The sequence below is a fragment of the Homarus americanus genome, unplaced genomic scaffold, assembly GCF_018991925.1.
Source record: "Homarus americanus isolate GMGI-L3 unplaced genomic scaffold, GMGI_Hamer_2.0 scaffold45783, whole genome shotgun sequence".
Taxonomy (NCBI): domain Eukaryota; kingdom Metazoa; phylum Arthropoda; class Malacostraca; order Decapoda; family Nephropidae; genus Homarus; species Homarus americanus.
The window spans coordinates 18,088-39,696 of NW_024751920.1; the positions used below are offsets into that span (position 1 = coordinate 18,088).

General features: G+C 37.4%; 2 protein-coding genes across 5 annotated transcripts; one reads left to right on the top strand and one right to left on the bottom strand.

Moving 5' to 3' along the window:
• Positions 1–623: 623 nt before the first annotated feature.
• On the top strand, positions 624–20,887 carry LOC121854878 (general transcription factor II-I repeat domain-containing protein 2A-like). 4 transcript variants are annotated; one of them, XM_042349681.1, is made up of 2 exons: positions 624–644; positions 18,750–20,887. In XM_042349681.1, the coding sequence occupies exon 2, from the start codon at positions 19,261–19,263 to the stop codon at positions 20,695–20,697; it is 1,437 nt and encodes a 478-aa protein (XP_042205615.1). In that variant the 5' UTR covers positions 624–644; positions 18,750–19,260; the 3' UTR covers positions 20,698–20,887. The 4 variants fall into 4 exon arrangements, with proteins under 4 accessions (XP_042205615.1, XP_042205616.1, XP_042205613.1 ...); XM_042349682.1 differs by lacking the exon at positions 624–644 and adding an exon at positions 17,385–17,814; XM_042349679.1 differs by lacking the exon at positions 624–644 and adding an exon at positions 17,390–17,814.
• On the bottom strand, positions 8,717–10,176 carry LOC121854879. Its single transcript, XM_042349683.1, has 2 exons — positions 9,582–10,176; positions 8,717–9,398 (listed from the first exon to the last, which is right to left on the bottom strand). Exons 1-2 carry the CDS (start codon positions 10,057–10,059, stop codon positions 9,007–9,009), a joined length of 870 nt encoding a protein of 289 aa, XP_042205617.1. The 5' UTR covers positions 10,060–10,176; the 3' UTR covers positions 8,717–9,006.
• Positions 20,888–21,609: the final 722 nt, after the last annotated feature.

Here is a 21,609-nt window from a genome sequence, read left to right on the forward strand (position 1 = left end):
ATGGAGGCATGTGTTGCATGGTATACCAGGTGAGAGGAGGAGTCAACCTGTGACTGGTGAGGTTCAGTCTGAGACAGTGGCATTGGACCTTGCAAGAGAAGCTGTGCACAGTATTACAGCTGAAGGCTTCTCCGAGACCACCAACGAAGACATCCTGGAGGTGATCAGAGATCCTGAAATGACTGCCGACGAGATGTTGGAAGATGATAACGTCAGTGAAGAGGAAGGTGATGCGTCAATCCGAGAAGAACACAAACTAACGCATAGTAATATTAAGAATGCCATCAAGTGTGCAGAGAAATTAAAGCTCTTCCTTTCCAAAGACCCTGACGATGACCGCAATGAAGTCTTCCATACCCGGCTGGTGCAGGCTATGGAGCCGTACATCAAGGTGTATCAAGACAACATCAACACTAGCCGTCAAAAAAGCATTACCGAGTTCTTCGCCCGCAACCCACCACAGCCAGCCAGAGCCAGTGACAGTGAAAGTGACTTTGAGGGATTTGTCAGGGAGGCCCTGACAACTATGACTGATAGTGATGGTGATTCACCTAGTAATGGTGATTCACCTGAGGGCCAGTAATCTGCCCTCTGCCTCAGAACCAGCCTCCATCCCCGTATGCCGACCCATCTCTTCTACTAACGTAAGTGTTACACCCAACCTTTAGTTTTCCTAACCTAACCTTTATTTTTCCTAACTTAACCTTTATTTTTCCTTACCTAAACTCTTCTATATTAATTGTGTGTGTATACCATCATAAAGTTAAGATAATATTTTTACTACAACATAGTTGTGTGTCGTCAAAAAGTGGAGTTTGGAGGTCGGGCCAGTCTCTATTGGAACTAATCCCATATGTTTTGCTGTTCACTTTACGCGGATTTCACTTTCCGCGGTACCCTGTGGGTTCAATTGACCGCATAATTCGGGGTACTACTGTATATATATATATATATATATATATATATATATATATATATATATATATATATATATATATATATATATATATATATATATATATATATATATATATATATATATATATATATATATATATATATATATATATATATATATATATATATATATATATATATATATATATATATATATATATATATATATATATATATATATATATATAGTCAACCCTCGCTTTACGCGGTCCCACTTTACGCGTTTCCACGTTTATGCGGGACCCTGCCGAACACGGAATGCTCACTTTCCACAGTGTGTGTACCCTTTTACGTGGAGAGCGGAGCGAGCAGGGTGCGCACAAGGTCGCCCAGTCATCAAAACATTACCTAGTTCTTCACCCGCCACCCACCACAGCCGGCCTAAGTCAGTGATAGTGAGGATACGGACTTATATGGACTTTGAGGGGTTTGACAAAGAGGCCCTGCAAGCCTCTGTGGTGGATAGTGATACAATTGATACAAGTGATACAGGTAAGGGCCAATAATCTGCCTTCTGCCTCGGAACCAACCCCCCCATCCCCGTGTGCCCAGAAATCTTTTCTACTAATGTAAGTGTTAAAAAACCTAATATTATTGATATTTCTCTTAATTATTAATTGTGTGTGCATACCATCATAAAATTAAGAAGTTATTTTTACTACAACGTAGGTATTGTGTCTGAAAAAGTGGAGTTAGGGGGTCGGCCCGGTCTCTATTTCAATTAATCCCATATGTTATGTTGTTCACTTTACGCGGGCCGCCGTGGGTTCAATTGACCGCGTAAAGTGAGGGTTCACTGTATGTGTGTATAATATATATATATATATATATATATATATATATATATATATATATATATATATATATATATATATATATATATATATATATATATATATATATATATATATATATATATATATATATATATATATATATATATATATATATATATATATACGGTATATATATCTTGATAAAATAACACGGGGAAAAGGGAAGCAACGGAGCACCTTAGCTTTCGTCTTTATTGAAGACATGTTCAGAGGCAACTGGATTACATGGACAGAGAGAGGCTTAAATATACAGGATGACCTTATTAAACATGAAGTCAGGTCATAATGATGTCATTCACGAATCCCCACACCAACACCAACACACACGTAGAGGAGCTTAAGAGAAAGGGGGCGACGTGACTAGTCAGGTCAGGTCAGGTCAAAAATAAGGGACCCACTAAATAACTATCCTACATCTAGCGCCAAGGTTTCCAAAGCATTTTTAACCTTGGGCCACTGACAAATAAATTTATGTAACATATCAGTTTTGAACTGACCATCACTAAGGTTTATTGATTTTAGTTCCTTAATCAAACTAGCTTCAACCAGAAGTCTTTCTGTGACACTAGATGATTTGAATACTTCTAAGCTTTTTTCCCAAGCAATAGGATGATTATTATTCCTAACATGAACGAACAGGGCACTGCTTTCAGATGCTGTTTTGATATTGTACTTATGTTGTTTGATTCTGAGCTGCAATGTTTTTCCTGTCTGTCCTACATAATTACCATTACATTTGCTACATGGAATACAATAAACACTTCCATTTACATTCGAACTTGGACTATTTTTTATTAACATATTGGTATTGGTTGAGTCATACTTGAAAACAACATTAATATTTTGTAATTTAAGGGACCTAACTAACGGGACAAATTCATTGCGATAGGGCAGAGTCAAAATATTCGTAAGTGTACGAATTTGCCTGGTTTGAGAATGTAAGGATTTTTTTTAACCCTTTTAAAACAATGATCAACCCTTCTGTGTTTGTTCAGGAGCTTAAACTTCTTTGTAGAGAATGCAGGCATAACATTGCATATCAACTCCTGATCCATGGGCTGTATTAATGATGTAGTGTTGGAAGGAAGGAAGACCACTTTTACGTTGGGGTGACGATCAAACAGTAGGGGCGAGTGTCCTGGTGCGTTGCCAAGGAGCAACAAAATGTTGAATGGAAAATTCTGTTGCTCGCAGAATTTCTTGACGTTGGGAACGAAACAGTCGTCAAACCAGGAGAGGTACAGAGCAGAGAACATTCACGCCTTACAGTATGTGTGATTAGCCAGTGGACATTTAGCTTGGTCATGTTCTTGTAGGCGTGCGGCTTGCGGGCTGTGTGGATCACCGATAACTTAAGTTTACAGGTACCGGAGGCATTGGTGGTAAACAAAACGGTGATTCGCTCCTTCTGCAACTTCCGGCCCCGACACTTGCTGGCAGACTTGACAACGAAGGTCTTGGAAGGTAGCTTTTTCCAAAACAGACCGGATTCATCCATGTTGAACACCTGGTCGTCGGTGTACTGTCCTTCCTCTATAACTTCTCGTAAAAATGGAGGAAAATCACTAGCCACAACACGGTCAGCACTCGCTCCTTCACCATCAATGTTAATGTTGGTGATCTTGTTCCAATTCTTAAACCCTTGCAGCCACCCAGAGGAAGCATTGAAGGGTTTGGGCTCTGCAATTCCCATCTTACCTGCCACTGCTACGTACAGTTCACGTGCGTACTCTTGAACCGACCGCCATGTTCCGTCTTGCCTGACGAATCAAGTAGCTCACAAGTAAATTCTCCGTCTTGAGCAGCCCTTTGTTCTGGCAGTACTTCACCAGTGAAGCACCTGCAGACTTTGTGATGTTCATGTGTTCTTTTATCTTGGCTGCATCCTCTTTGATCGTCCTGATCGTAGATTCGTTCACGCCATGCTGGCGTGCCAAATCAACCTGTCTTTTTTTAATCTTGTATGATCTTGTACTTCACTTCGTAACTTAGGGCACGTCATATCTTCTTTGGCTTAGGGCAGCTGGGTCCGAGTAATGCAAGGTTTTTCTGTGGTGGAAGCCATTTTTACGAGATTATCGGAACAATAGAACACAGTTTACACGGAGTGACTGGGAGGAGAGTAATTGACGCGGCTAGGTCAAGCGCCTTCTTCCCTCCCGTGGCAGGGCACGTCATATTACATTAAACCAATCACAGCTAGCGGCGGAGAAAGGTAAGGATGCGTGGCCCAATCACAGTCCGATACATCATATGACGTCACCGATAACGCAACAGAGACATACACTGCGCAACCTACTCACGCCGCTTACCCAAGCATGGTGGGAGGTTTGAATCCAAAAATGGCGTGGCGAGGCAGGACCGCCAGCTACTCTCCGCGTAAATGACCAAATTTACCGCATAAATCAAGCATTTCAATTCTGGCAAGGCACCGTATAAATGACAAAAGGCGTAAACCAAAACCGCGTAAATCCAGACTCATATGTGTATATATATATATATATATATATATATATATATATATATATATATATATATATATATATATATATATATATATATATATATATATATATATATATATATATATATATATATATATATATATCGCTCGGTTAACGAACAAAAATTTCGGATTAATTAGAAATCCTTAACAAAGCCTTACACACGTTTTGTTGTGAGCATCAGCTGATCAGCTGATGGGCTAGTCTGCCAATTCAGTAATCTGTTCTATGTTTACATTCATTTCCAGTGGAGTAAATATCAAGAAGGTTGTGTTCTTTAATATTTTTGCATTTTTTATATTAAAATTATTAGTCATTCTGAAATTTAGTTAACATATTGATAATATGCAGGTACTCCTCGATTTACGACCTACTCGACTTACGACCACCCTGACATACAGTAAAGCCTCAATTAACCGCCCACATATGGGGGGAAGGGGCCGACGGATAGTCCAAAAGGTCGGTTAATATTAAATAAAGTCTACATTATCGCCCCCCAGGCCCCGATGTGGGTCAGTGACCTGTGCCCGGGTGGGCTAATCCCTGTTAAGAAAAAATAAATAAAAAATAATATATATATATATATATATATATATATATATATATATATATATATATATATATATATATATATATATATATATATATATATATATATATATATATACACACACACAGTGGTCCCTCGGTTAACGAGCACAATTCATTCCAGCAGGTTGTTCGTTAACCAAAAAACTCGTTAACTGAAACCATTGTTTCAATGGGTTTTTGGGTAATTGGTTCCAGCTCCACGAAAATTGCCAAAATTCAACAAAAAGGGTAGAAAAGTACACTTACTTTGAGGTGTGTATGTAGAAGGTTCCTGGGTGATGATGATGATGATGGGAATTAGAATGGGGGTGGAGGAGAAGGGAGAAGAGAAGGCATTGGGGTGGAAGAGAAGTCACCCCATGGCGCCATTTCACCCATAAAATTTTAGTTCTCTTGGTGTAATTCAAGATTATTTTCTTTTAATCAACACTGCACTGCATTATATATTGTCAATATGTAAAATAAATTTCAAAATGACCAATAATTTGCTTGCAAACACAGAAAAAAAGCATTTAGTTGAAGAGTGTCTCAAGCAAGATGTTACCTCCACTGAAAAGACACAAAGACTGACGCCTGTTTGGTGTGTTGACAGGCTGGATGGGGCGCACAAAACTAGTTTCCTTACCTTCAATTATGTTCAATATTTGTTAAAATTACTAAAAAAATTTAATATTAAACTTTTAAAATTATTGAATAGTATAAACTTCTTGATATTTACTAAAATGGCAAAGAATATCAGCCCTAGAACCGATTACTGTATTGGCGGACAAATACAGTCGACCCTCGATAATTCGGACTAATAGGGGGGGGGGGGTGTCCGTTTTAGCCGAATGTCCGAATTAACCAATTTAGGTTAGGTTAGGAAATATAGTATACCGTATATACACTGTATGCTGAACATGATACACAGTAACAAAAATACAGGAAATACTGTACTATAAACATCATATAACCAGCTATATAAAACATTACAATATGTTAATTTCATTTACCTTTGGTAGATGACAGATGAGCTTGATGTGGTGGAGGTGGGGGGGTAGAGGTGATAACGTGTTATTCGGAGTCAGTAGAGCTATGATGCTCCACTGGTCCTTGTCCCCCACTCGTAGAAGGCTGAGGTGACTGAGGATGGCCTGAGTCAGCAGCAGGCTCAACAGCTGCAGCAGGGTTGGGACGAACTGGCTTGAAGAATGAGTCTAGTTTCAGTAGTTTACCTTGATGATGCTGCCTCTGGACTCTAATATGTTGATAGTAATGCTGAACATCATCAGTTTCTGCTGACAATTCAATGAACGAAATGACATTATCAAGGGATTCTCGTATAACAGAGAGTTTGGGTTTCTTGGGCAATGGTTCTTCGTCTTCCCCATCTTCACTATCTCTGCTGTCACCAACGAGAACTTCATCCGCTATTTCTTCTTCTGTTAAGACTTGGTATCCAGGGTCACCCTCTGTGTCTTCTAGCCAGTTTCTGATGTCGTCTTCTGTGATATCATTTTCGCCCGCCCTCTTAAGGATATGATGAAAGTCCCTTGCCTCGAATCCTTCGAAATCATATTCTACCTCCACATTGTACAAAGTTTTTTCCAAGCATTGGCTAGAGTGGTAGTCTTCAGTGCCTTCCATGAAGCTGCTAAGTTAAATATTGCAGACTTGAGGTTGTAGTTCTTGACGTTATTAACAGTTCTTTGTCCTCGTGTGCCTTCCGTAAGATCTTCCTCTTCTTCTATAATCGCAAGAACTTCGTCCAGATATCTTCGTTGGTATATTCTCTTGCAGGCTACAATTATACCCTGATCCATTGGCTGGATCAGGGAGGGAACATTGGGTGGCAAGAACACGCATCTTGTTTTACCATCATTACTGACAAGCTTGTCAGCACCTGGGTGAGCAGGTGCATTGTCCAAAATTAGTAGCGCCTTCACCTCAGCAGCAGGAAGTTTGAGGACATCTTCTTGATATTTTCGCACTGAAGGAATGAAATGCGAGAAAAACCAATCACTAAAGATTTGCATGTTGAACCACGATTTCTTGGAGTGGTAATAATGCACTGGTAGATGATGCATCATGTCTTTCAAAATATGCGGGCGTGCTGACCTCCCCACCACCACTAACTTTAAACGGTGCATACCGTCTGCGTTCGCACAACACAATGCCGAAAATCGTTCCTTACTTACTTTACGACCAGGTGAGGAGGCTTCATTCTTGAAAGCTTGGGTATTCCGGGGTAGGGACCGCCAATACAACCCAGTTTCATCCACATTATAGACTTGGGAAATCAGGAGCCCTTCACTCTTAATTAAGTCCTTCAGCCTGTCTCTGAATGGTTCGATGCCCTTGGTGGGTGCGCTACCAGCTTCACCATGCGTAATTTTATTACACATTCCATGGCGATTTCTAAATCGCCATAACCACCCGTCACTAGCTTCGAAATTCTCGATGCCCATATGACTTGCTAGCTTAACAGCAGCAGCTTGTATTTCTACACCACGGACGACATTACCACAGGATCGTTGCTGCACAAACCACTTCGTCACTGCCTCCTCAAGATTTGTAGCTTTTGCCACTCTCATACGCTTCCTTGCACCAACAGATGATGATTTAGAAGTTGCATCAACATTATATTTCAAAGAAAATGCAATGAGTTTGTCCTTAGCCTTGCGTATGTCCGAAACTGTTTGTTTTTTAACACCATACTCATCACAAACTCTAGACACCGAAGCACCAGCCTCTAACTTCCTTATAAGTTCCAGTTTCTGGTTCACAGAAAGGGTCACATACTTCCTCTTCGGCGTTTTACTCCCCCTTGAAGACATGATGTAAAATACAAGGCTGAAAGATGCCTAATCACTGAAATATCAACGAAAATTGCAGGGCATCACAACACTGATACTCGAATATGGCGCTAGGTCAACAATGACTGGCGTGACTCACGCGCGCACAAGGCCGCCGCGTGACCCATCTATCGGACAATCCCAAAACCATAAATTTGGTATGGACTCGTCTATAACCCTCCCTCGTTTATAGGTCGACCCTGATGTTTTTACCCAAAAATCGTTAATTTATGATATTCCTCGTTTATAGTTCAACCCAAGTTTTTGAGGGTATTGGAACAACAAAACCTTCCGTAAAAACACTCTACATCCTATAAACTGAGGCTTGCCATGCCTGAAACACCGAGTGCCGAAGGCAAATTGTTTACCATTTATTACACCTTCTTTCATTTGCAATTGAACAATTGACCACTTGCCTTTAACAATCAAGATTTTGGAATGACAAATTTCTATTTGCTTTCAACTATTTTCCGAATCCATTCAACAATCAGTTATTTTGATTTGACAATTTACAAAACCTTTCAACAGCCACATATCTCCGATTGCTTTCAACAGTCAACCAAACTTTTCAACAATGCGACTGAAACAATCATCATTGAAAAGAATTTATTCAACAATCTTTAAAATCAGTAACAGCCATGAATATTTAATTTTTGAGTATACTTACACAAACATCAACAACACAATGAATTCTGGTATAAGCATATGTAATTATGTAATGTCTTTAGTCTTTAGTATGTAGTAGCTACATAAAACATACGATTGCTTAAAAAGAAACAAAGAAAAAAGGGCCTTAAACTAATAGCTAAATACATTGGTGTCATGATACTTCCACAAAGCAATTCAAAGTAAAGGCCTCGTACACCTTGGTGGGTTGTTTCTGCCTGGCTGTAAGGTAGGGATGGAGGTAGGTGAGGATGGGAGGGGTAGTGGGATTGGGGAGAGGAGTGTCATATCAGCATCCCGTTGACTTGCCTTCCTCCTCTGCCTCACGAATAGTAACCTGTCAGGTAAAAAAGAACCCATGAGTGTATAGAAGGTTTTTGTTGTGAATTGTTTCAAGTGGAACAAACGGTAAGGCAGTAGGTTATACTCTAGTACTGTATATCAATTGAAGATGTCTCGGCGCTCAATACATTGAACCAAGTAGGTGTTAACATGGTTATAGTTCTGCGACACAACATGTTCCGTGACACTAGGCAGTGCAAATTCCACGCCAACTTGCAAAATGTTCTCCCTCAGTGCATTAAGAGTCACTCCTTCTTGCCTGACTTGGGCCGCGTTTCACCGTGGAGCTTCACGGTGGAGGTACTGCTTCAGGTATGATTTAAACACAGAGAAACAGTTTTCTATGGGGTTCAAACAAGGAGAGTATGGAGGGAGAAATTTAAAATTCAGCTCAGGATAGACTGCTGCGATACCGTTGTGAATTGGAGCGTTGTCTAGAACAAGTATGGATCTTGCGTCTCCGATTATTGCTGCAAGTGATGCGATGAAATCACTGAATACTTCCTTCGTCACTGAACCATAGTGAATTTCGTGATAGAGTATTCCACAGTATTCAGCTATCGCAGCAATCACTGTCGTGTTTCTGCCACACTGTCCACCAAAGGCGCGATGCACACGCTCCCCGCATCTTGCCCTGCCGTACGTCCTCTTGGTCCACAGATTGAACCCTGGAAATGAAACATCAGTGTATGTAGTCATACTGTAATGAAATTAAACATTAACACAAGGAAAGTTGTACGATGCATCAAACTGAGATCAATATTAAGTACTCACTCTTTACATACAGTTTACTTAAGTAATTATGTAGTACATACTACAGATAGTTGATAAGTGGTTACATAATTACATACCTGTCTCATCAATGTATACTAGTTGCTGCTGTAGACCCGTCGCCAGCATCCACGTAGCGTACGCGTGTCTCGCCTCCTTTACTGAGGGAGAATTTCTTTCTGCTGGGGAGTCAGGGGACATTTTCAGTGATATCAGCTCCCCCTCCAAATAACGCGAAAGCGTTACCTCACTGAAATGTGGTTTCGTAGGAAATATATCCATGACCTCCTCCTTTATCTCTCTCAAGGTCATCATAGGGTTTGCTTCAAGCAGCATCACTATTAGATCCAGAGTTTCATTGTCGATGATCTTGTGTCTGCCTCCTGTGTGAGCCGCTTCAACCCTGTTTTCGCGTTGGTATACTCGCACAATGGAGTATGCCGTGGTGCGCTGAAATCCAAGGGCTGCTGCAACTACGAGGAAATCTTGTTCGGCTCTGTAGGCCTCGATAATGCGCTCGCGATCTGTAGCACTTGTTATTCGGTGCCTCCGTGGCATGCTGGAGGGGCTCGGCGACGAACTGTATACGGGAGAAGCTGCACACTCGTAATGAAAATACTGAGTGTGTAGCACACCATCTCGACTCGGTGATTCGTTACTTGCTTCAAAAGTTCGTATTAGATCAACTAGTCTTCGATCTACGAAAAACACCAAAACATAAACTTTTTGCATAGTTATGATGTTTTAAAGATTGTTACTTAGTTTTGTAAAATGTTGAAAGTATTAGTGAATTGTCAATGAAGAATGAGACGATTGTTGAAAGCAAGTAAACATTGTCACGTGTTAAACGACTGTTGAAAAGTTTTGGACGATTGTTGAACGGAAAGTAAAGATTGTTATTAATCAAGTGTAAGAATGTTGATTCCATTCGAAGATGTTGAAACCAAAAGTAACATTGTTCAATTGCAATTGAAAAAAGGTGTATTACGACACTTTACACTGAAACACAGATAGTATTTATTCAAGTCCATAAGGAGGGAATATTATTGTATACAACAGTTTTTTAACTGAAAACCATTCGAAAAGCGATTACGGTAAAATCTTTTGAACAACGAAAAAAAGCGCAAGTCATTGTTTTCGTCATGATTTTATCCCACTTTCCACTGTAATATGTACGTAATTTCAGCAAAAATATTACATTTCCATATTTACTTCAGAGAATATATTCATTCAGTCACAGTTAAGGTAAAATATACTTGTGATGTAATATTTTAATGAAAATACCCGGTATTTAGAAATACGGTATCGTAGTTTCCTTTTGTTTCAAATTTAATTAACAAAGATTGATGTTTCAAATGCAATGAACAAAAATTATGTATCTATAAATATACTTTAAAAAATTAATACTTTATGTTTTACATCGTCCTGTGCTACCATACCATGCATTTGGCTACTTTGGGCTTGTTATGATGACGCAAGAGATTTGCCCTGGCAACTGTACCGATAGCCTACTCACAGCTGGTGGTGCGTCGTTTACATTGTTTACTGGAAGTTACTGGTAAATATTTTTCAACCTAACGAAACTATTACCCGTTTAGAGGTCGACCCCCAAATTTTTGCCAAAAAATTTGGGGTCCACTAAACATGTAGTTATGTGTATGTATGTTTATTTGAGTGCCCCGTCATAGGAGTCCGTTTTCTCTCTTAATCTTAGAGTCCACCAGAGACTTTGTTAATCCTTAGTGATGACACAGAATTTGAAATTGCAACCCCAATTGCAACTGGGACAATCCAGAACCAGAAATTTGATACGGACAGTTCAGATTTCGTCCGCTTTATTTGAAATCCGGATTAAAGGGGTCCGAATTAACGAGGGGCGACTGTACTACAGCTGGTGGACATCCAAATGCAAGCAAAAACATGTTGAGGTCGGCTCGTAAGGAACTCGTAAATCGAGGGACTACTCGTTAACCGAAGTTAAGAATCTTATGGAATGGTAACTCGTTAACCGAAATCTCGTTAACCAAGGCGCTGGTAAACTGAGGGACCACTGTATATATATATATATATATATATATATATATATATATATATATATATATATATATATATATATATATATATATATATATATATATATATATATATATATATAGGCTTGTGTGCAGTGGGTTCGAATCCTGGTTGAGGTGTTGATTGTGTGTAGAAGTCCGCATGTTTATTGCTAATGAAATATATATATATATATATATATATATATATATATATATATATATATATATATATATATATATATATATATATCTATATCTATATCTATATCTATATATATATATATATATATATATATATATATATATATATATATATATATATATATATATATATATGTAATATTCAGAAATTTCAAATCTCTGCCATTAGCGATACTGAGTTCAAGGTCGTCTGAGGGAAGAGAGCGCCCCTACCATAGCGAGAGGTTATGGAACTAGGCCTAAGTGATATTAAATGTAATTTGCCGAATTAATAATGATGTATTCATGAAGTTAGGGACTATTATTGAATTTGAAATTATTATAGATCGTTTATCAGTCTGAATAGTGTTACGGTGTCCCAAGGAGTTATTAGTTAGACGGAAAATATGTCAACGTAGGCCTGCTTAACGCCTGAGAGGAGACGCAACGCTGGCTGGTCCTCAGTCACGGGAGCAGTCAGGCAAACAATACGTCCTCGCGTCAGTCACAGAAATAGTCACGTGGCCTAGTCACCTGTGCAGCTTTGCAGTATAACAAGTAAGTCTCATTCGATCTCAGACAGGGTTAGATAGGGCAGGAAAAGTAAACTGGAGCTAACAGTGAGTTCATTTCAGGTTTCCGTCAGAACCCACTTGACCGAGAGGACCGGAGTTTGACTGCGATTGATTGCCGCTGAGACTGCCGTTGATGATTGAGGGTGGCGATTGTCGCCATTGGACCGACCAGTGTAGGCCTGTCACTGTTTAGCGGGATCAAAGCGATCTCTTGAGGAATCTAGCCGTCTGCGCGCAGCTGACGACGGGACGATCAAGGTCAGCAGCCCTCCTCCTCGCTCACAACACCACATGTCTCGAGCAGCTTAGTGAAACCTTCTGCACCGGCTAAAGCTTCAACTGTACAAGGTCTGATTGGCCTACCCTTCCACTTTATGGACGCACTGGGAGCACTGAGGCTATCTGAGTAAATTAATGGTCACACACTGAGACCATGAGTCTAGGACTCTAGAGATACCTAGAGAAACATTTTATCTCCTTATTACGGTGTATGTTGAGTTGTGGAGCATGGTTCACTAGTATTGCGGACCCATAACATATTAATAATAGTGAATATATTTGGGTGTAGTTAATACCATTAATCTGTTACTGATATTATCTTGACGTGTGTAGTTTAATATTTCTTAAATAATTTTGATAGTAGTGTTTTTGAATGTTTGTGTCATTAAGTGGAACCAGAGTGATACTGTGATTTGATTCTTTTAATGCATCTAATTTTTCTTCATAATTCTGATCTCAGGTATAACCTTTGTTCCCCAGAGTAGTGGTTAAGTTAGGTTAGGAAGTGTGCATCTGTTGGGGTGATATAATTTTGTTGAGTGCCCTTAAGGCCTATTCATTGTAGAGTATTTAATTTTATTTTATTACCATTTCTCAGTGACTGATATTTTTGTTGAAAGCCCTTAAGGCCTATTCATTGTAGAGTATTTAATTTCTATTTTTATTGCCATTTCTCAGTGACTGATATTATTTTGTTGAAAGCCCTTAAAGCCTATTCATTGTAGAGTATTTAGTTTCTTATTTTAATACTATTTCTATGACTGATATTATTTTGTGAAAGCCCTTAAGGCCTGTTTTATGTGCAAGCAACATTTTTAATACTTCAAATTTATTGTTGCCTGAGTTTCTAATAATTTCTATATCATGTAACTTTATTCCCCAGAGTAGTGTTTTAAGTTCAAGTTAAGGGTGCGCATATTGGTGTACCATTATTTGATTGTGTTTGTGTTGGAGGGAATATAAGTGTTCAAATTTACAGTGTGTCTCATTCATCCCAGTCACAGACGCTATCCTTCCACGGGTCACTGACAATTCATTTGGTTTAGTAGATTTAAGTGTTCTTGTGCTGGTTTGGATTTTCCCTAGGGCATGCTCACTGCCATTACCATCTTATAATCTTTAATAAACCCCAAGTCCAGTAAATTCTGACTTACATATATATATATATATATATATATATATATATATATATATATATATATATATATATATATATATATATATATATATGTATATATATATATATAGATATAGATATATATATATATATATATATATATATATATATATATTATATATATATATATATATATATATATATATATATATATATATATATATATATATATATATATATATATATATATATATATATATATATATATATATATATACAGGGTGTCCCATAAGTTTCCATACAACGTATCACCAACGCCATTACAAGCATAACTCCAGCTGTGCTTCAACGTGTTCTTCAGCATTGGAGGACACGCATTGAAGAGTGTTTTCAACAGAATGGTAGTCATGTAGAGCATATTATATAAATAAAAATGGATTTTCATATAAAATTTATTTTTCCTATGTATGGAAATTTATGGGACAACCTGTGTATATATATGTATATATATGTATATGTAATGATTGATTATCAGACCAAACCATACAGCCCAGAATTATGCCGCATATAACAGCAAGTACACTACAGACCTCGTGGTACCACCACATTCCGGGTGGACACACCTCAGGTCGACCCAAGGGACTTGACCTCGCCCGCTAATGACGTGAGCCGGGTGACCTACAACCGCACCTAACCAAGACACCTGGCCAGGACCACACCTGCACACAGCTATCCAGATCAAACCAGTTTAGTGTTAATTGGCAGAGGTCAAAACGCCGGCTGTTCCTCCCCCATATAAAGGCCCTGCAGTCCCGTCCACGCATTATTCTGGTCATACTGATTCTCATTCTGGTTGCTGTCATCTCCCTCCCGTTCGGGTCGTCACTCGGTTCACTAAGCAGAGTCACGCACGTCCCCTCCCCAGGTTGGGAGGGAGACTTCCCGACCAGACCACGGCATCGCCAGCTAAGCAGATTCTCCGATAGGAGGCAGCCCAGCCAGCACTCACTGGGCCCACGTCAGGGTACAACACGTGAGTCTTGTCAGAACGTCCTAGGGTGAGTTACCTACTGTGGGAAGTGTATTCATTCAGGTGTGTCCGAGAGTCAGTGTCGAGTAACGTAAAACATAATGTGTTAGTACCCCGATATAATAGTGATGTGTCCATGTCATTGAGTGAATTAATAAATAGTTGTATCCAAGAGGTGTTTAACAAGTTGTCCCTTTAAGAAGTAATATATGTGTATTGACATACGAGATAAGATAAGCGTATTGACGCTGAGTAAATAACATCCAGGCCACGCTACAAAGTTTCCTATCTTTACATTCCTACTCTCTATTCTTACTTATTTATATTCTTCCTCTCATTGTGTTCTGTCTCATTATATTGGTGGCAGCAAACTATGAAGTTAACCCACGCCCTCCTCGTCCTTGTTATTGGTAACAGTGTACTTAAAGTAAACCCGTGCCCTCCCCCGTTAGCCATAGCACCTGGCTCGTTAGTTCAAAAGTGCGTAATAAGAAGTTCCTGTTTAGTAGCGTGAAAAGTGTCCTAGTGTGTCTCCGTTACAGCTCAAGTGAATGTCTCTCGTCGTGGTAGGCGCGAATTTTTACTAGAAATATGTTCAGTGCTTAATGTAATTTCTCAGTGTCCCCCGCGATCTGTGACATTCTCAGTAGCCCAAGTGCAGTTTGATTGTTGGTCAGTGTTAAATGTGGCCATTGTGTCTCAGTGATGAAAGCGGTGTCTGTACTAACTGTTATAACTTAACATGTCTTTTAACCTACATCCTCCTCCAAGTCAGTGATAGTGATAATTATAGTGAGGATATGGACTTATATGGACTTTGAGGGGTTTGACAAAGAGGCCCTGCAAGCCTCTGTGGTGGATAGTGATACAGTTGATACAAGTGATACAGGTGAGGGCCAATAATCTGCCCTCTGCCTCGGAACCAACCCCCCATCCCCGTGTGCCCAGCCATCTTTTCTACTCATGTAAGTGTTAAAAAACCTAATATTATTGATATTTCTCTTAATTATTAATTGTGTGTGCATACCATCATAAAGTTAAGATAATATTTTTGCTTATAGTTGTGTGTCGTCAAAAAGTGGAGTTTGGAGTCAGGCCAGTCTCTATTGGAATTAATCCCATATGTTCTGTTGTTCATACTTGTAGTTTTTCACTTAATGCAGTACCCTGTAGGTTCAATTGACTTCGTTAAGCAGGGTACAACTGTGTGTGTATATATATATATATATATATATATATATATATATATATATATATATATATATATATATATATATATATATATATGCAAGTAAATCACTGTAGATTAGCATTGATCTAGGTATATGCTGATAACCACTAGGAAAAGAAAGAAAATACGAAGTCATATATATATATATATATATATATATATATATATATATATATATATATATATATATATATATACTATATATATATATATATATATATATATATATATATATCTTGATTAGCGTCCGTCCGAACAACGTCATCGCATATCGTCCATGCTTCGCCCCAAAAAAAAGAAAACACGTGACGCCTGCTGGAACACCACTCCACGACCCCCTGACGGAGACACGATGATCCTGCCCATACTGGTCAGATATTATGTGTTAAAGGAATATGCTTCCTTCCTTCCTTAGGCTTTTCTAAGCATTTGCCTACAGGTGAAATGTTAACCTACATCTATTGAGGATAAAATCTTTCACCTACAAATTGACAATATCACATTTGCTGTAATCAGACATATCTAGTTGCCTCAACAATTGCAAGTTGCAATTGGGGTTGCAATTTCAAATTCTGTGGCATTGCTAAAAATAGTAAAGTTTCTGGTGCACTCTAAGATTAAGAGAGAAAACGGAGGACTCAGGCGTCCTGATGTGAGAGAAAACGAACTCGTATGACGGGGAACCAAATAAAACAAGCATAGCTACATGTTTTGTGGACTACAGTATTAAGCGTACCCTTTTCATCACTTTGTAATAAACCTAGCCATGCCTATGTGTGTTTATGATATTTACCATAACATTATATATATATTTAATGGGTATAAATGGTCTTAAAATGGGAAACTTGGGGTTGGGTCTTGGGTGCCTGGAACCAATTAGAATAAATCCCATAGCTTCTGTACTTTCGTTATCGGCAGGGTTCTTTGGAGACATGAACCTGTGGCGCATAACTATTACTACTACAGGTTGACAATCTCATATCCGAAATCCTCGGGGCCAGAGGCATTTCGGATTTCGGAATTTTTCGGTTTTCATAATTTTTTTTTTTTTTTTAGTCCACCTGGGCACAAGTCACTGACCCACATTGGGCCTGGGGGGCCAAAATATAATAATAATAATAAAAAAAAACCTTTATATGGCAACCGCATGCCGCCTTGGCGGCAGCGGGTGGAAAGATTGTTTGCCGTTCTGTTGTTAAATAATTAGCCATGCGGCCAGACGTGGTGTGACTCCTTTACCATCATTAATATTTTATATATTTTTTCGAGTTTTGCAGTTTCGCAAAGAATTTATCGGTTAGCAAAATCCAAGTTCAGCTATATGAATGTTTAAATTTAATTAAAAGAAAAACAAATATTACACCAAGATCTGTAATAATTATCTGGCTATCAGAGATTGCATTGAAAACATTATATCAAAAGTCAACCTCTTTTAGATCACTGGGTCATTATATGGCACATTAACTTAAAAGGTGTCTTAACTTTCATGGAAGGGAACATGGCTTTTTTGCTCAGTGTCCCATAAATGTCACATGCATATCCGTTCTCTCTAATCATTGTTCCTCTGGTGGTGAATGTGTGAAGTGTGAACCAGCAAAGTAAACATAGCAAGAGGGAGAATCGCTGACCACGTGCAAGTAAGTTATTATTTACTGTCCAAATTATCAGCTGTCATAGTGTTTGTCATGCTTACCCATAAATTTATCGATGTTCCTAAGACACTGCTGAATCTGTATACTCCTGTGCACAAGGAAAATTTGGCGCAACTTACCTTAGCAAGGCGATTTAAATTTTGCCCCTAAAATGTGACCTTTTTTAAGCTGAATAATGGATCTCACCCCGCTTAAGTGAGTAAAGCAAACCTTTGCTGAAAATTTTATGAACTTGTTGGTAGTGAGTATATTTATGGAGCGTGACATATCTGGCACACTGGTCAGAAGGTCCAAAAGAGGTTAATGAAGCCTGTTCTTCAGCATACTGTATGTGCCATAAACATAAGTTATTATTAAAGCTAAGGGAAATGTATTATTAATATTCAGGATTATGAAGTGTTATCTGCACGTGATCAGATAGCATGCATGCCTTTCTCGTTGATTTGCATTGTGTAGGCATGCCTATAATTGTACCAATTTATTTTATTTTTTATTTTTTTTATTATCCACCAACTGATTTTCATAAACCTTGGTATATGTATGCAGAGAGTGATTGTGAAGAGAATGTCTGAGTCCACAAGTCTCTGTCCACATTTTTACACCCCATGAACCGGTTTTGGTTATATTTACTTTTAACACCAACAGCTATTTCATGTTTTTCGTGTGGTTATATAGTAGAATACATTAATACAAGACTATTTTCTTTTGTAACACTTTTGGCCAAAATGTATAATAACCGAGATATTATTTTTTTATAATAATGCTTCATAAAATAATAACTCAGGTATTGTGCATTTTGGCCAAAGGTGTTATAGAAGAAAATAATCTTGTATTAAGCATTCTACTATAATACTATGTGAATACAGAATATATATATATATATACAGATTTATTTCTTTATTTATATTTTTAATAATTTATAAATTAATGTCTCGGTTATTATGCATTTCTACCAAAAGTGTTACAAAAGAAAATAGTTTTGTATTAACGCATTCTACTATATAACCACACAAAAATCATGAAATAGCTGTTGGTGTTAAAAGTAAGTATAACTTAAAGTTGGAAAGTGTGCGAAGAGAGCAATTATTTTTTTACACATCATATGATTGCTTTCTACCCCTTATTTACAGATTGTACAGAATGTCACGACCACCAGCCAAGAAACGATGTCATACAAATGAAGAGGATATTAGAGAATTTAAAGAATACTGGACTGAAAAATTTGGCATGATTAAGAAAGATAATAAAGCATTATGCATTTTATGTTCTGAATCAGTTGTTTGTAGGACTTCTTCTGTGAAGAGACATTTTGAAACTGTTCATAAAAACTTAAGTAATGTAACTGAGCAAGAACGAAGAGAATTAATTTCTCGTGAAATGATTAAGACAAAAAAACAGTCTGATGTTTTGATGAAATTTATTTCAGGTAGGCCAAGTTCCAACTTAGTTGCTGCTGGTTTTGAGGTTTCAAAAGTTATTGCCCAACATGGAAAGCCACTCAGTGATGGGGAGTATATTAAAGAAGCATGGCTAGAATGTGCTCCTTTCCTTTTTGATAACCTTTCAGAAAAGGACAAGATTATTCAGCGCATTAAAGATTTGTCTGTGAGTAGAAAAACAGTTTAGGATAGGATACTTAAGATGGAAATGAATACAACTGACCAATTAACAAAGGATTTAGCTTCATGTAAGTTCTTTTCTATTTGTGTTGATGAAAGCACAGATATTACATCATCAGCTAGGCTAGCAATTTTTTCTCGATTTTGTAGGGATGATGAGGTATGCGAAGAGATGATTAACCCTGTAACACTACCTGAGCGTACCACTGGGGCTGACATATGTAAAGCAGTTGTGAACGAATTATCTATTCGACAAATTGACATTTCAAAAGTAGTATCCGTCACAACAGATGGTGCACCCAGTATGATTGGTAAGGAAGCAGGATTTGTAAATCTGTTTGCAAAACATGTTGGTCATCCGCTGATAGGTTTTCATTGCATCATACATGAGGAGGCTTTATGTGCTAAAGCTGGTCTAAGGGAACTTCAAGAAGTGATGCAAACAGTCACCAAGGTTGTTAATTACATTTCTGCACGTGCCTTAAATAAAAGACAATTTCGGAATTTATTGAATGAAGTGGATTCGGTGTACAAAGGACTAACAATGTACAACAATGTTCGTTGGCTTAGTCGAGGATTTGTTTTGAAACGATTTGTTGAATGCATGGATGAGATAAATCTCTTTCTGATTAACCAACAAATGTCTTATAAAGAAATGTCTGACATCGTGTGGGTTTGTAAACTAATGTTTTTTGCAGATTTATGTGAACATTTAAATGACTTAAATGTTAAATTACAAGGCTCTGGTAAGACACTTGATGTTATGTTTGATTACATAAAGGCATTTGAAATGAAACTAGGAGTTTTTAAGAGGGATGTAGATAGTGAAAGATTTAGATACTTTCCAAACCTAAAGAAATACATCAATGATCTCACAAAGGATGACAAAACAGACTGCCAGTGTCTTCAGAAGCTATTTGTAAACATCATTGAGTCAACTGTTGAGCAGTTCTCAACAAGATTTGCTAGGTTCAGAGAATTAGAAGAGACTGCAAAATTCATTAAGTTTCCAGACAGTATAAAACTGGATGAACTAAACTTGCAGAAGTTTTCATGGATAGATATGGATGATTTTGAAATGCAATTGATTGAATTTCAAACTAGCTCAATTTGGAGGCAGAAATTTGTTGAGCTTAGAGCTGACTTGGAAAGTATTGAAAAGGATCAATTAGAGAAGGGAGTAAGAGAGAGAAATGCCGAAAACGAGGTACTGAGGACTTGGAATACTATTCCAGAAACTTTTGTCTGTTTAAAAAAACTTGCAACAACATTACTATCCATTTTTTCATCTACATATTCTTGTGAATCATTGTTCTCAGTGATGAACTCTGTTAAGTCTCATAATAGAAGTAGCCTTACTGATGAAACTAGCAGCGCATGTATATCTCTCAAGGTTACAAAATATAAACCGGATATAAATTATCTATCATCAGGGATGCAGCAGCAGAAGTCTCATTGATTCTAAATAAAGAAAAGGTTCACAATTATTCGTTCTCTAATTTTCATTTGATGTATTCTGTTAAAAATATTTAGGATTCGCTTTTGTTTAATATAATACAGTGTGTATTTTTGTAGGTAAAATAACTTTTATATTTTCTCTGTGGTTTTTATGCATCATTCATAAAGGATTAAGAATCAATAAAAGAATATCTTTAGTTTTATATCCTTTTATTGTGTTTTAGTCGAGTAAATCGATATTGAGCTTGGTATTGTAATGTACTGAAAAAAGTTTACAAAAACTAATGGCTGAATGATCTGATAAACAAATCAAAAATATTGTTTACTCTTTTGCTGATGCTAAAAATAACGTCTTTAAATTGTGTGGATGTATATGACAACTAGATTTACACTGAAATGCTAATATAAAACATCCACGCTAACAACAGGGAAGAACAACCACTAAGTAAAAATTCTGTCACTAATTTTTACATTCATTCAATATCCCATGATTTATAAAATCACTCTTACAAAACTCTCTGATTTTACCACCCCGGTGTGATTTCTGATTATTTGAAAAGGTTCTCCCATTACGTAAAAGATACCAATTAATATGTGACCCGGAAATTTTGGTTGGCACGAGAGAAAATTTTGTATCAAAGATTTGGTCGATTTTGGCACACACACTCAAAAAGGTTGCCCACCCCTGGTCTAGGTCGTGTTTCTCACTTTTTATCTTTTTTCATTCTTGTATTTCTTTATTATTATTATTATGATTATTATTATTATTATTATTTTATTAATACAGTATTATTATTATTATTATTATTATTATTATTTTATTAATACAGTATTATTATTATTATTATTATTATTATTATTATTATTATTATTATTATTATTATTATTATTATTATGATTATTATTATTATGA

Bases quoted from the DNA above. Each gene is read 5' to 3' on its own strand.
- LOC121854879 (XM_042349683.1), bottom strand. From the start codon at position 10,059: ATGCCACGGAGGCACCGAATAACAAGTGCTACAGATCGCGAGCGCATT. The intron at 9,399-9,581 runs GTATGTAATTAT...TTTCATTTCCAG, and splicing joins AGTATACATTGATGAGACAG to GGTTCAATCTGTGGACCAAG.
- LOC121854878 (XM_042349681.1), top strand. From the start codon at position 19,261: ATGGAAATGAATACAACTGACCAATTAACAAAGGATTTAGCTTCATGT.